Below are 16,010 nucleotides of genomic sequence, written 5' to 3'. Positions count from 1 at the left end.
TATTTGTATTCCACTCTACATCCACTTCCTGTATTACTATAGCTAGCATCGTTGCCTCGTGAGTCTTGCCCATCTCAAAATCAATACTCTCCCACTAATTGTCCATGTAATCAGATGCAACACATAGAATAACAAATAATACTTAAAGGACTTGATTGAGAATGTGTGCACTGAATTGATACTGCAATGGACAGTGGACGAGGGTAGCTGTTATAACAAAAACTAATTGAAAAAGGCAACTTAGATCTGTCTCTCTGACTTCAGGTTTGGTGAGGGGGTGGATGGTAACCTTGTAATTGGTACCCTGGCGTGGCCTTCACCATGGGTGATCGTGATTGGCTCCTTCTTCTCCACCTGTGGGGCAGGGCTTCAGAGTTTGACTGGAGCGCCACGCCTCCTGCAGGCCATCTCCCGCGATAGTGTAATCCCTTTCCTTAAAGTGAGTAAAAACACACACACACACACACACACACACACACACACACACACACACACACACACACACACACACACACACACACACACACACACATTAGCACTATTTACTTCGTGGAGTGGTCAATCAGCGGACATTAGTAATTTTCTGTATATGTTATACTGCATATTATTACCATAACCACTATTTCTACTCTTCTAATACCATCGAGACAATTTCTCTGTTTGTTCAGAGAAATGTAGATCCACTCTACTCAAATAGCCCTCAAGTGTGTCGGGGCTAGCAGTGATTACTAATTCATGGTCCTACTATAGTCCAGGCTCAGGTTGAGTTGCTGTGACAGGAGCTGTCTGTCACCCCCACTGATTAAATGAGGAAAAGTTTCCCAGACTGAGCAGACATGTCTAACGTGTGATATAGGGACGATAGTGATTAATCATGCTGCAGCAAGGACCAGTGTGACCTGAATGAGAGGATGAGCGGGGCTGAAACTCTTGCAGTCCACTCAACTTAATACTACAATGTGCCGTGCTATAGGTTCAGGTGTGCGTGCATGCAGGTGTGGGTGTTAATAGTTCATTGTACCTCACTGTTGTGCGTTGTCTGTAGGTTTTTGGGCATGGCAAGGCCAACGGAGAGCCTACCTGGGCCCTACTCCTCACAGCCAGTATCTGTGAGATCGGCATCATCATCGCCTCTCTGGACGCTGTTGCCCCCATCCTCTCCATGTAAGACAACCACATGTCTAATATATACTCTGCTTCTCCTGAACACACTATGGAGATGGTTATGTCTTGGTAGCAAGTATAGCTGTTCTGAGTTCTTCTTTCTCTCTCTGTGTAGGTTCTTCTTGATGTGCTACATGTTTGTCAACCTGGCCTGTGCCCTGCAAACTCTGCTGAGAACCCCCAACTGGAGGCCTCGCTTCAAGTTCTACCACTGGTGAGTTAAACAACGCAACATAGCAGACATAGCTCTAGATCTTAGCCATGGGATCATCGCCAAAGAGCGCTGCTTAGCTAATATTCTCAGGTGTGAAACAGTCTACTACAGCATTTGTGTTTTGCACTGGATATCAAGCCTGACCAGGTAGGTTCCTGTTAGGAAGCAGTTATTTACCTGAGTAGTCTGCCAGAGACACTGTGGGAATCTGGAGCCTGGCTTAGCCTATAATGATCCTCTACTGGCTTGAATGTAACAACAGCAGACAGAGAGACAAGATATCCTGTCTCCAATCTTTGGCCATTATTATAATCAGTGACTGGTTTGACTGTCGCAGCAACAGACTGAGAATATAACTTCCTGTCCTTCTCCCCAACAGGGCTCTCTCCTTCCTGGGCATGAGCTTGTGTCTGTCGCTCATGTTTATCTGTTCCTGGTACTACGCCATTGTTGCCATGGTGATTGCTACCTGCATCTACAAATACATTGAGTTCGCTGGGTGAGTGAGCTTCCAACCTTGGACTACAAAGCAAAGAAAAATCACAACTAAGAAATTATATATAATAGTCAAAATCAAGAAAAACCCTGGAATGAGTAAGTGTCTCTAAACTTTTGACTGGTACTGTATATTTTTATTTATTTAACCTTGAGATTAAAAATCAATTTCACAAGAGAGCCCTGTACATATTACAATAAAAACAGAATAGGAAAACATACTCATATATGTGTATAAAACTATATAATTCAGCACACAATAACAAAATAACAAAACGCAGATTTTCCCAAATCTGTGGAGACTGAAGGGATCGCTAGTATTATCTATTCCTGAGAACAGGTTTGGTAACTTATGATTCTTAACTTAATTAATGAAGTTACATATGAGGGGAGTTTCTGTAAGATTGCTTTGTAAATAAATCAAAGAGAATGCAGCTCTCTTCTTATGGACAGAGAGGTCCATCCCACATTTTTATACAGACTACAATGATGAGTCCTAAAATTGTCCCCTGTGATAAAACGTATTGCGGAATGGTACAAAGGTTGCCGCATGTAAACAATATCACCAAAATCCAAGACATGGAGAAGCGTTGTTTGAACAATTGTTCTCCTGTTTTCAATATAGAGGCATGATTTATTTCGATATGAACAGACAATCTTGAATCTTAGCTTCTTAGACATATTTTCTATATGCGTTACGAAGGACAACTTGTCATCAATCCAGACACCCAGGTACATATTGAGAAACAAGTTCAATTTGGGCTCCATTGTAGCGCTAATATGCAGGTTCTCAGTGTCAACATTTCATGACCTAAAGAACAGTATGAGCTTGGTTTGACTTGTATTTAACATATCATGAAGGCGCCGGAGGGGAAAGCTGCCGTCTTATTGGCTCTTAACCAACCATGCTATTTTTTTTATTTTTTTTGCGTTGTTCGTAACTAGTTTTGTACATAATGTTGCTGCTACCATTTCTTATGACCCAAAAGAGCTTCTGGACATCAGAACTGCGATTACTTACCTCAGATCAGAGTTTTTCTTCGATGAGTCAGACGGGAGGGAGATACTACAGACACTAGGCCCAGATCCCTGCCATTCGCTGGAGAAGGAAACGTCTATTTCGCGGAAAAAGATCAGGGTACCTTGTGAGGATCAGGCGACGAGTGGCTAATCTGCCTTTGCCTTTCATTCTGCTAGCTAAAGATCAATCGCTGGAAAATAAATGGGTCAAACTGAAAGCACGTATATCCTACCAACGGGACATTAAAAACTGTAATATGTTATGTTTCACCGAGTTGTGGCTGAACGACGACATTAAGAACATACAGCTGGTGGGTTATACACTCTATCGACAGGATTGAACAGCAGCCTCTGGTAAGACACAGGGCGGGGGCTCATGCATATATGTAAACAACAGCTGGTGGGTTATACACTCTATCGACAGGATTGAACAGCAGCCTCTGGTAAGACACGGGACGGGGGCTCATGCATATATGTAAACAACAGCTGGTGCACGATATCTAAGGAAGTCTCAAGGTTTTGCTCAACTGAGGTAGAATATCTCGTGATAAGCTGTAGACCATACTATCTACCTAGAGAGTTTTCATCTGTATTTTTGGTAGCTGTCTTACATACCACCACAGACCGAGGCTGGCACTAAAACCGCACTCAATGAGCTGTATACCGCCATAAGCAAACAGGAAAACACTCATCCAGAGGCGGTGCTCCTAGTGGCCGGGGACTTGCAACCAGAGATAAAAAAATCTAGACCACCTTTACTCAACACATAGAGACGAGTACAAAGCTCGCCCTCCATATGGCAAATCTAACCATAATTCTATCCACCTGATTCCCGCTTACAAGCAAAAATTAAAGCAGGAAGCACCAGTGACTCTGCCTATAAAAAAGTGGTCAGATGAAGCAGATGCTAAACTACAGGACTGTTTTGCTAGCACAGAATGGAATATGTTCCGAGATTCTTCAAATGACATTGAAGAGTACAGCACATCAGTCAGTGGCTTTATCAATAAGTGCATCGAGGACGTCGTCCCCACAGTGACTGTACATACTTACCCCAACCAGAAGCCATGGATTACAGGCAACATTTGCACTGAGCTAAAGGGTAGAGCTGCCGCTTTCAAGGAATGGGACTCTAACCCAGAAGCTTATAAGAAATCCCACTATGCCATCAGAGGAACCATCAAACAAGCAAAGCTTCAATAGAGGACTAAGATCGAATCGCACTACACCAGCTCCGACGATCGTCGGATGTGGCAGGGCTTGCAAACTATTACAGACTACAAAGGGAAACACAGCCAAGAGCTTCCCAGTAACATGAGCCTACAAGGCGAGCTAAATAACTTCTATGCTCACTTCAAGGCAAGTAACATTGAAACATGCATGAAAGCATCAGCTGTTTTCCCGATGACTGTGTGATCACGCTCTCTGCAGCCGATGTAAGTAAGACCTTAAAACAGGTCAACATTCACAAGGCCACAAGGCCAGGCGGATTACCAGGACGTGTATTCCGAGCATGCGCTGACCAACTGGCAAGTGTCTTCACTGACATTTTCAACCTCTCCCTGTCTGAGTCTGCAATACCAACATGTTTTAAGCAGACCACCATAGTCCTTGTGCCCAAAAACACTACGGTAACCTGCCTAAATGACTACCAACCCGTAGCACTCACGTATGTAGCCATGAAATGCTTTGAAAGGCTCATATCAACACCGTTATCCCAGAAACCCTAGACCCACTCTAATTTGCATACCACACAAACAGATCGACAGATGATGCAATCTCTATTGCACTCCACACTGCCCTTTCACACCCGGACAAAAGGCACACCTGTGTGAGAATGCTATTCATTGAATACAGCTCAGCGTTCAAACACCATAGTGCCCTTAAAGCTCATCACTAAGCTAAGGACCCTGGGACTGAACACCTTCCTCTGCAACTGGATCCTGGACTTCCTGACGAGTGTTAAGGGTAGGTAACAACACATCCGCCACGCTGATCTTCAACACAGGGGCCCCTCAGGGGTGCGTGCTCAGTCTCCTCCTGTACTCCCTGTTCACTCATGACTGCACGGCCAGGCACGATTCCAACACCATCATTAAGTTTGCTGACGACATAATAGTGGTAAGCTTGATAACCAACAATGATGAGACAGCCTATAGGGAGGAAGTCAGAGACCTGACCGTGTGGTGCAAGGACAACAACGTCTCCCTCAACGTGATCAAGACAAAGGAGATGATTGTGGACTACAGGAAAAGGAGGGCCAAGCATGCCCCCATTCTCATCGACGGGGCTGTAGTGGAGCAGGTTAAGAGCTTCAATTTCCTTGGCATCCACATCATCAAGAAACTAACATGGTCCAAGCACACCAAGACATTTGTGAAGAGGGCACAACAAAACCTATTCCCCCTCAGGAGACTGAAAAGATTCGGCATGGGTCCTCAGATCCTCAAAAGTCTTTACCGCTGCACTATCGAGAGCATCCTGACGGGTTGCATCACTGCCTGGTATGGCAACTGCTCGGCTTCCGACCGCAAGGCACTACAGAGGGTAGTGCGTACGGCCCAGTACATCACCGGGACCAAGCTTCCTGCCATCCAGGACCTCTATACCAGGCAGTGTCAGAGGAAGGCCCTAAAAATTGTCAGACTCCAGCCACTCTAATCATAGACTGTTCTCTCTGTTACCGCACGGCAAGCAGTACCGGAGTGCCAAGTCTAGGTCCAAGAGGCTTCTAAACAACTTCTATCCCCAAGCCATAAGATTCCTGAACAGCTAATCAAATGGCAACCAAGACTATTTGCACCCCCCACTCCCCCTTCTACGCTACTGCTACTCACTGTTATCTATGCAGAGTCACTTCAATAACTCTACTTACATGTACATATTACCTCGGCACCAGGGCCCTTGCACATTGACTCTGTACAGGTACCCCATTTATATAGCCCCGCTGTTGTTATTTAATGCTGCTCTTTAATGATTTGTTATTCTTATCTCTCTTATTTTCTTAAAACTGCATTGTTGGTTAAGGGCTTGTAAAGTAAGCATTTCACTGTAAGGTCTACACCGGTTGTATTTGGCGCATGTGACAAGTAAAATTTGATTTAATTTAAGATCTGTACGTGATTTCGGAATTCATGCTGAAGTTCACGAATGGCCTGCTGCACCGAGGTGGCACAGGAATACAAAACTGTGTCATCTGCATAGAGATGAATGTTACAAGTATTAACAGTGTTTCCTATGTCATGAATGTACAAGGTGAACAACAGTAATAATAAATCAAACCCTGAGGAACACCTTTTTGAATCTCAAGGAATTCAGATTTAACCGCATCTGTGAAGAAGACCTGAGTTTTGTCGCTAAGATAATTCTGAAACCTTAAACGGGCTGTATATCCCAGGCCTATTTTTGATAACTTCTTCAGCAAAACAGAATGATTAACAGTGTCGAATGCCTTGGACAGGTCAATAAACAAAGCAGCACAAGCTCTTTTTAGCACCCAAGGCATTGACAAGATCATTAACAACTAGCATTGTTGCTGTGGTAATATTATGCCCAGGCCTAAACCCTGATTGGTTTATATTAAAAATACAATTATCAGGTAAAAAGGAATTAAGTTGTACATTAACCAAGGATTCAGGAATCTTCACTAAAGAAGGTCGTCTTGAAATGGTGCGATAGTTGTCAAGATCCTTTGTATCCCTCCTTATGTAGTGGCAGCACATGCAGATTTCCATGGTTTGGGAATACTTCCTGATAACAATGTTAATTCAAATGTGTGCTACAGAGCCAGCAATAAAGGGAGCTGCACACCAGGCTGCAAATGATCAGCCCCTGTGGATTTCTTTTGTCTAATGTTAGCAAAGCATCCAGGACTCCTTTATCGGTGAATTTCCAAAAAGAAAACTCCTGACCAGCATTTTCAGTCAATATATTTTCACCATCAACATCCAAACTATTCTTTTCAAGAGCTGGCTTTGAAATACATAGCCTGCAGAGATAAAATGGCGATTAAATGCATTAATGATATCAATTTGGTCATTATAGGGCCAGAATCTAAATTGATTTATTGGGGGAGAGAAGAGGAGACACAACCCTTCAGTGACATAACAACTTTCCAAAGTGTAGCTGGTTTCCCTGTACATTCAGAAAGTGTATTAACATAATAATACCATTTTGCTTTTTTAACTATTTTTATACACACCGATTTCTCAATCGCCTGAAAGACTGCCAGTCTGGGCCCGAGTCTGTCGAATCTAGCTTTCGCCCAGGCTATGTATGACTTCAGATAGCTCAGGACTGAACCAAGGGCAATACCTATTTTTTTAATTCTCAGTTTTTTAAAGGGAGCATGTTTATCTGCAATACAGTTGAAAACATTTGAGAAGGGGTTCAGAGCCAACTCTGGGTCGGGTATAGATGCAATACAATCAAAGTCACCAAAATAAAGATCACAAAAAAAGGCCTGTTCATTAAAAAAATGTATTCCTCTTTGGATCTAGTCATCCGTATATCTTTGACACATACAATGGGACAGTGGTCACTAATATCCAAAGAAAATACCACACTCCCAGCATATTACTCTGGAGTATTTGTAAATATGACGTCAATCAAAGTTCGTAGGGTCCTTTAAGTTTGGACGAGTAGGCTTTGTCATCAGCTGGCACAAATTTAGATTAGTACAAAAATAATTTAAACAGTCAGTCAGCATCCTGCATTCCACATGCAAGATTAAAATCTCCTGCTACACCTCTGGGGTAGTAAATATTGCAATTAAATCAGTGAGTTTGTTTAGTACACACTTCTTGGTGGAGGGTGGACGATAGGTTCACATAGCTGTTATTTTTTGGTTTGAACCCAACTAAAGACTTAAAGCCAAAAATTCAAATTGTTAAGGACTGGTGGTAGCCTTTAACAGAGACAAAGAAAGAAGATTATTTGTGTAAACTGTAACACCACCACCTTTACCTTTCCTATCAGCCCTAAACACATTTTAACCAGAGTTTTATCAGTTAACCAAGTTTCAGATCAAATAAAAATATCAGGGTCTGCCTGAGAGGTCCACATCCTGACGTGATCCATTTGAGGTAATAAACTATGAATGTTAAGTTGTTCAAATGGCAAACCTTTTCTGCATTTAAAATCAGTTTCAATACAAGTCAGATTACTTTGAGATTTCAGAGCAACAGGAGACTCAAAGATTGGATTATACATATTAGGAAAAGAAAAGAAAGTAGGAATAGCAGTTACATTTCTCCAGTTAGCACCATTTGGCATGTCACCACTTTCAGACACAACATGTGGAACTCTCACAGTGACCAAAGAGGAGATGGTAAAAACTGATTTACATGTAATCCTAATATTGTCCTCACATCTATATATATATATATATATATATATATTACATTACACACACAGTACCAGTCAAAAGTATTTATTTTTACTATTTTCGACATTGTAAAATAATAGTGAAAAAAAAGTGTGAAACAAATCAAAATATATTTAATATTTGAGATTCTTCAAAGTAGCCACCCTTTGCCTTTATGACAGCTTTCCACACTCTTGGCATTAAAAAATATATGTGAATGAAATATAAATCAAACTGATTTTGAAATACAATGGTTAAACACTGTTGGGATGTTCTCATGTTCACACTCACAGGCTATTAAACACACATACTAAGCATCAGTGAAAATGTCAGTTCATTGATGGTTAATTGGCTCTAACTCTGCTCGGTGTTGTGTGACAGGGCAGAGAAGGAGTGGGGAGATGGTATACGTGGCATCTCACTCAGCGCTGCTCGCTTCGCCCTCATGAGGCTGGAGGAGGGACCGCCTCACACCAAGAACTGGAGGTCAGTGAGTCACAGAGAGGGGTACTCACAACTACAAGATACACTTCTATTATTGCACAAGCTTTAGTCATCATCTGTACCATACTGAACTCAAGGGAAATGTATTTGATTATATTGAGATTTGATATTGATATTTGCTTATTCATGAATTTTTTTTAAAGACATTATTTTATGGTATTTCTGCCAGTTTCCAGCTTTAGTCTCTCTGTAAATCTGAATGTGACTGATTGTTGATATTCTTGCTGGTTAGGCCTCAGATTATGGTTCTGGTGAGCATGGATTCAGAACAGAATGTGGAGCAGCCCCGTCTGCTGTCCCTGACCAATCAGCTGAAAGCAGGAAAAGGTCTTACCATCGTGGGTACCTCAGTGGTGGGCACCTTCCTCAACAACCATGCAGAGGCCCAGAAGGCAGATCAGGTTCGTACTGTCTGAGAGACACACACAGAAAAAGTGATGAATCATTTATGAATCATTTATAACACCCTGGTCTCTCTTCCACTGTGTGCTCCAGTCTCTGAGGAAGCTGATGGAGACAGAGAAGGTGAAGGGTTTCTCCCAGGTGGTGATCTCCTCCAACCTGAGGGATGGGACCTCCCACCTGATCCAGGTCGGGGGGCTGGGAGGCCTGAAGCACAACACTGTGCTGGTCAGCTGGCCACGCACCTGGAAACAGGCAGAGGACAATCTGCGCTTCAGGAACTTCATCGGTGAGTTAGAGGTGGTCAGATGACAGGTTATTCACTATGCTAAGAATGCTTTGGGAAGGTTTTGTGTGTTATCATCATCATATCCTAACTCATGTTCAACACCTCTGCAGAGGTGGTTAGGGAGACAACTGCAGCAAGCATGGCTCTGCTGGTCCCTAAAAACATCGCTGCCTACCCGTCGAACGGAGAACGCTTCACTGAAGGCCACATTGACGTGTGGTGGATCGTCCATGATGGAGGCATGCTGATGCTGCTGCCCTTCCTTCTCCGCCAGCACAAGGTGGGATCCCATTTTGGGGATTTGGAGAGAACATGTTTTTCAGTGTTTGTTATTCAGCAATCAGCCATAGACTTTCTTGTGTTGACAGGTTTGGAGGAAGTGTAAGATGCGCATCTTCACCGTGGCCCAAATGGACGACAACAGCATCCAGATGAAGAAAGACCTGATCACCTTCCTGTATCACCTGCGTATCGATGCCGAGGTCGAGGTGGTGGAAATGGTGAGACAAAACCATGTTATATGTTTTTAACAAGGTGATGTATTGGTGAGAGCAATGGCAGTTCAGTCAAATAATGTGCATTGATACAGTATGTTTTAACACCCATTTTTAGCATGACAGTGACATCTCAGCCTATACGTATGAGAAGACCCTGGTGATGGAGCAGCGCTCCCAGATCCTCAAACAGATGCACCTCACCAAAAATGAGATGGAGAGAGAAGTAAGCCCTGACACCTCCCTCCTCTAATGTATAACTCATACATAGGGAACTGACTATGATTTCATATTACCAGTGTGGTTGTTAGCAATCACCAAACAAAGCCAAAGTGGCCAAAAGAAAGCTCCTATGGTTTATCTAACCCCTTTTAGATACACTTGTGTTGAATAAAACAATGACCTTATAGATTATCTGAAGGTTTTTTAGTTCACCTCTACCTTGTTATTTGTATTCAGCCAGCCATCATCACTCACTGATTTTGAAATGCAGGCAACAGGGCAAGGCAACAGGGGAATGATTATAATTACTGAGCTAGGTTTCAAATGCAATCTCTGTGTCTGCACTTGCCCGGACTGATCTATCTCATTAATCAAGAACGCAGACTGAACAATATTAACATCAGATAAGATAAAGTGTGAGGACTTACAGAACAACCTGTGTGCTCTAACAATGACTATTCCACTTCAAAAACAAGTATTCATTCTATAATGTCATGCATGTAAAAAAAAAATAAAAAAAAATACAGAAAAACACATGCTACAGAACATAAGCATCAAATCTGGCTTTGCGTTGAGCTATCCACCCCTCCAGTTATAATCTGTCAATTATTGACACATTGCTTCTCTGTGATTTGTTGTACCAGTAACTTACATATCTCAACTCGAAGTCTCCTGTTTGAACTCTGTCTTTCTTTAAAACCTCTTGCTGCTTTGATTTCCACAGATCCAGAGCATCACTGATTCATCCCGTGGTTCTATCCGTCGTAAGAACCCGTCTAACTTGCAGTCTCAGCAGAGCAGTGAGGAGCCGGCAGGAGTCAGCGTGGAGGAGAAACCAGAGGAGGAGGTACAGAAGTGTCCTAAATACCTATAACTCTCTGATCAACCTTTGTACTATGTGTAAAGGATGCCACACTGCTTGCTTAACGAGCACCGATTCTTCCTGATTTGGCTCACACCGAGGCTCCAACCAAGGACCTGTGCCTTGGTAGCGCACATGACCGCCCTCCTAAAGCATCTTACCAGTCAGCGTCACGTGAAAAGCTAGCTATTCTCTGGCATATGTGGGGACACTTCAGGCTGAGGAGTAAGTTTCACACATCCCCATGTGCTACATTCACCCCTAGAACTTACTCAACATTGATCCCAGTGTTGAGCTGAGCGCAACTGTAGATCCGTGTCACTAGGCACCACTGTAATAGACATCACGCTACTTGCTTAGCTAGTACCACATCCTACTGATTCAGCTCACACCGAGCCTCAAACCCAGGACCTGTGCCTTGCTTGCAGACGTGACCACCCCTCCTAAAGCGTCTTACCGGTCAGCACCACATGAAAAGCTAGCTATTCTCTGGCATAATTGGGGACACTTCAGGCTGAGGAGTAAGTTTCACACATCCCCATGTGCTACTCTATCTGTCCTTCATTCTGCTGTGTTTAAATGATTCTATTTTTCACCATCTCTCTCATCCGCTGCATTTTTTTCTTTGTTCTGTCTATCCTCTGTCAACTCTAGGCCTACTGCCTTACCTCATCCTCTGTCAACTCTAGGCCTACTGCCTTACCTCATCCTCTGTCAACTCTAGGCCTACTGCCTTACCTCATCCTCTGTCAACTCTAGGCATACTGCCTTACCTCATCCTCTGTCAACTCTAGGCCTACTGCCTTACCTCATCCTCTGTCAACTCTAGGCCTACTGCCTTACCTCATCCTCTGTCAACTCTAGGCATACTGCCTTACCTCATCCTCTGTCAACTCTAGGCCTACTGCCTTACCTCATCCTCTGTCAACTCTAGGCATACTGCCTTACCTCATCCTCTGTCAACTCTAGGCCTACTGCCTTACCTCATCCTCTGTCAACTCTAGGCATACTGCCTTACCTCATCCTCTGTCAACTCTAGGCATACTGCCTTACCTCATCCTCTGTCAACTCTAGGCATACTGCCTTACCTCATCCTCTGTCAACTCTAGGCATACTGCCTTACCTCATCCTCTGTCAACTCTAGGCATACTGCCTTACCTCATCCTCTGTCAACTCTAGGCATACTGCCTTACCTCATCCTCTGTCAACTCTAGGCATACTGCCTTACCTCATCCTCTGTCAACTCTAGGCCTACTGCCTTACCTCATCCTCTGTCAAAATTCCAATTCTCTCACTTTGACATTGTTCTCTGGCGTGTAGCATTTTAAGGGGACCTTTTCCTCTATAGCATAAAGAAGGGATATGACAGAACAGAATCTTACCTAGTTTCTTTGTTACAGTGCCCCAATTGTGCTTTCAACTCACCGCCCAGTGGTGGTCTGGTGTTTTTATTGCATCACCCCAACTGACAGATCTCTTTCTTTCCTTCACCCTGTCACGTTGTTGTGTGGTGTCCCTCTCTTAGTCTGTGGCTGTCTCCCGCCCTAAACAGGTGCAGCTGATCCACAATAAGAACCCCACATCCCCCACCACGCCCGCAGGGAGCGCTGCCACCCCCGGGTCGGAGGTGCAGATGACCTGGACAGACAAGGCTGAGACCCAGGCTGCAGCAGGCCACCCAGAGCAGGGCGGGGTCAAAGACATCTTCAACATGAAGCCGTGAGTCTGCTGTCACTTTCACTTTCAATCACGTGTCCGAAGGCTTGTGTGGACTACTCTCTTAGGGAAAAAAGGTGCTATCTTGAACCTTTAAAGGTTCTTCGGCTGTCCCCATAGGAGAGCCCTTTGAATAACCACTTTTGGTTTCAGATAGAACCCTTTTGGTTCCATGTAGAACCATCTCTTTCAACAGAGGGTTCTACATAGAACCCAAAAGTGTTCTACCTGGAACCAAAAAGGGTTCTATCTGGAACCAACGAGGGTTCTCCTTTGGGGACAGCCGAAGAATGCTTTTGGAACCCTTTTTTCTGGGAGTGTATTCCTAAACCGTGTTAAATGCGGAAGACACATTTCAGTTGAATGCATTCAGTTGTACAGCTGACTAGGTATCCCCCTTTCCCTTTAAAGTAAATAGAAAATAAGGTCAAAGTATTTATAGGTTGTTACTGTTGGGGGGTGGCAGTTGTTTATAAGCTAGTTTCAGAAGTAATACCACAAAGGTTTGAAAGGCTTTGAGTGTCATCCGCACAACACAACTTCTCAATGTAAGTTCAGTGTTGTAAATATCTCTGCATTGTCATTCTCTTCTTAACATGCTGCAGGGAGTGGGAGAGCCTGTAAGTATTATATTAGCATGATGGTTAAATGTTTTCCATGCATGTTGTGAAATAGCAGTAATGATGCAACATGCATTCTGTAACCTACTCCCGTCAGGAACCAGTCCAACGTGAGGCGCATGCACACAGCGCTGAGGCTCAATGAGGTCATCATGAAGAAGTCCAAGGAGGCCAAGCTAGTGCTGCTCAACATGCCTGGACCACCCAAGAACCGCATGGGAGAGGAAAACTGTATCCTATCATATCTTTGTCATAGATATGTTATATTATAGACTTCTGTATTTTATAGTACTATAACAATACGTAGCTTCTACTGTCATAAGTGTAAGTGAAACCAAGGGGCTCAACAGGATAGCTAGCATAAATAGGCTACAAAAGCCAGATGTGAAAACTTGCTTATTCCTTAACTCTAATCCTTTCTCAGATATGGAGTTCCTGGAAGTCCTCACCGAGGGTCTCAACCGGGTCCTCCTAGTACGTGGTGGTGGACGCGAGGTCATCACCATCTACTCCTGAGAGACCTCAAATCAAATCCACACCCCTTCACCTTGCATCTTAATGGTTTATGGCCCCTGCTTCCACTCCCCCTGCATCTTTACTTCAGTCACATCCCTCACATCCCACCAACACCCCTCCCCACACACACACATACCCACATACACATAAACCCGTCCCAAAACATATCAGCTCACTTTGCACTACGTAGTTAGTACCCCCCCCCCCCCAAATGCACCAGCTCAATTCTCCTTTACTCTCAATCACCTCTACCAGCATAATGTCTGCTCATCTCATCATCTAGAAAGCTGTGGCATCAAACCTGTTTAGGTTCTTCAATGGCTATCAGATCACTAGATGTCAAATGGCACATGAGTTTCTTCTTATACAGAGGAGTGGACATATTCAAAAGACAAATTATTCCCCAAACTAGAGGTCAGATGTTTTTGTTGTGTTTGTCCTTGTGTTTTATTTGATCTGTCTGTCAATCTTGTTGCTTTTCTTCTTATTTTTGTAGGGATGTGGGTTACTTGCAAGAGAAGGATGGATATATTCTCATTGCTGGTCTATTTCATGTTTTACTTTTTTTAAATGTATGCATTAATTTATTTAGAGAATACAGTTAATATGTTTTTTTGTTGTGCATTTGGTTGTTTTATGTTATGTACGATGTGATGTGTTGAAATCATTGAGGGAACAGGGTGGGTCGAGAATTCATCAGTCATCAGCAACATGTCTTCCTATGGGTTGTCACCTTGAGGACACCTGAGCAGCAGTGAAGTATATTACAGTCGGAAGGAAGGAGAGAGGAATAGCGTTCATACCAGTCAGTTCACAGGCGGTATTTGAAATGTACTTAATGAATTGAATACATTTAATTTGTCATTGAATTGACTCAATTATGATGGAGTTGGTGTTGATCACAACCCTGGCTTTTTATACTGTGATACTGTGAAGAAAACAGTACAATGAGATATTTGAAATTGCTAAGAGACACATCATGACCTCAACCTTTGACACCCCCCCCCCCCCCCCAAAAAAAGCTGATTACTGTAAATAGTGTCCTTTGTCCAATCATTTAATATATATTACTACTAGCTATACCTAGAGTGCTGACAAGACTTTTAGGTGGCATAAACTATTGTTATACCAGTGATAGGACTGTAAGAAGAAACCGTGAAAAATATATTGATATAACGTAGATAATAATTGCAAGAAACTACTGTGTTGTAAACTAAAACAAAATTATATTTGTTTAATACTATCATACCAAATGGCAAACATTTCAATATTTTACCATGTAGTAGTTTACATTAGAAAATGTGAATTGCTAATTTAGAGACACTCAGAAAACTATGTTTGTGATATATTTTTAGTAAATACATCTGTTTTTCTTCATCATGATTTGGTTTACACTAATTCCAGTCTAGAAATGTGAATTCTATAATTCTTGCCAAATACAAATATACAAATTGTGCCATATGAAAATAAATAACTTTTTGATACAAACCTCTTTGTAGTACCAAGGCAAAACTGTGTATTGAATTGACTATGTGAAAGGTGGAATTTAGCAGTGAAATTACAACTGGTTTGAATGGATAGTTTTGAACCCAGCATTACTGCGAATCTTCACAACTTTGTACTAGAATGAGAATAAACATCATTTATTTTCAATGTGGCACAGCTATTTATTTGCTAAATATAATATTACTGTCAATTCCTAAGTTCTGCATATTTACAAGGTCATGTCTAAAGCATCAACCCTGAACTAATACATGAATCATATGAATTATTTTTGTAAACATATAATATGGAAATATATGTGTACATACAGGTAGACCTCATATTTGCAAGTATTTCACATATTTGTTTCTGTGCAGTGGAGGGCACTGTTTACCATGTGGTAGAAACATATTATATAAAGTCTTATCTATATAAATAACTCAATTATTTTTTGTATTATATTGTTTTCAAAAGAAAATGATTGAATTTTATTTATTGAATAGTTTATGTAAAAACTGGATATTTTGTGTGTGATGTTGTATTTATGTGAAGGATATCGTTTATCTAACATATGATGACATTATAGAGGTTCTAACATTTCAAAAGCTGCTATACTGATCCATGTGTAAATATTGAACCAAAAAC

General features: G+C 42.3%; 1 protein-coding gene across 3 annotated transcripts in view; it reads left to right on the top strand.

Annotated features, from left to right (window-relative positions):
* slc12a5b (solute carrier family 12 member 5b) overlaps nucleotides 1-16,010 on the top strand; it is a 116,802-nt gene that overhangs the window by 89,256 nt on the left and 11,536 nt on the right. Inside the window, exons 12-26 of one of the 3 annotated variants that reach the window (XM_029621567.2) lie at nucleotides 265-439; nucleotides 1,046-1,164; nucleotides 1,280-1,378; nucleotides 1,758-1,877; nucleotides 8,640-8,744; nucleotides 8,995-9,163; nucleotides 9,258-9,453; nucleotides 9,564-9,733; nucleotides 9,822-9,953; nucleotides 10,066-10,173; nucleotides 10,894-11,016; nucleotides 12,584-12,750; nucleotides 13,353-13,367; nucleotides 13,465-13,598; nucleotides 13,792-14,887. In XM_029621567.2, the coding sequence (XP_029477427.2) occupies nucleotides 265-439; nucleotides 1,046-1,164; nucleotides 1,280-1,378; nucleotides 1,758-1,877; nucleotides 8,640-8,744; nucleotides 8,995-9,163; nucleotides 9,258-9,453; nucleotides 9,564-9,733; nucleotides 9,822-9,953; nucleotides 10,066-10,173; nucleotides 10,894-11,016; nucleotides 12,584-12,750; nucleotides 13,353-13,367; nucleotides 13,465-13,598; nucleotides 13,792-13,883 (1,924 nt within the window). In that variant the 3' untranslated portion in view covers nucleotides 13,884-14,887. Of the gene's footprint in view, nucleotides 1-264; nucleotides 440-1,045; nucleotides 1,165-1,279; nucleotides 1,379-1,757; nucleotides 1,878-8,639; nucleotides 8,745-8,994; nucleotides 9,164-9,257; nucleotides 9,454-9,563; nucleotides 9,734-9,821; nucleotides 9,954-10,065; nucleotides 10,174-10,893; nucleotides 11,017-12,556; nucleotides 12,751-13,352; nucleotides 13,368-13,464; nucleotides 13,599-13,791; nucleotides 14,888-16,010 lie in introns of those variants that run through there. The other 2 variants (XM_029621566.2, XM_029621568.2) reach the window with 2 other exon arrangements.

This window comes from Oncorhynchus nerka, linkage group LG20 (assembly GCF_034236695.1).
Source record: "Oncorhynchus nerka isolate Pitt River linkage group LG20, Oner_Uvic_2.0, whole genome shotgun sequence".
NCBI classification, from domain to species: Eukaryota; Metazoa; Chordata; class Actinopteri; order Salmoniformes; family Salmonidae; genus Oncorhynchus; species Oncorhynchus nerka.
This window is presented reverse-complemented; position numbering and strand designations above follow the sequence as displayed.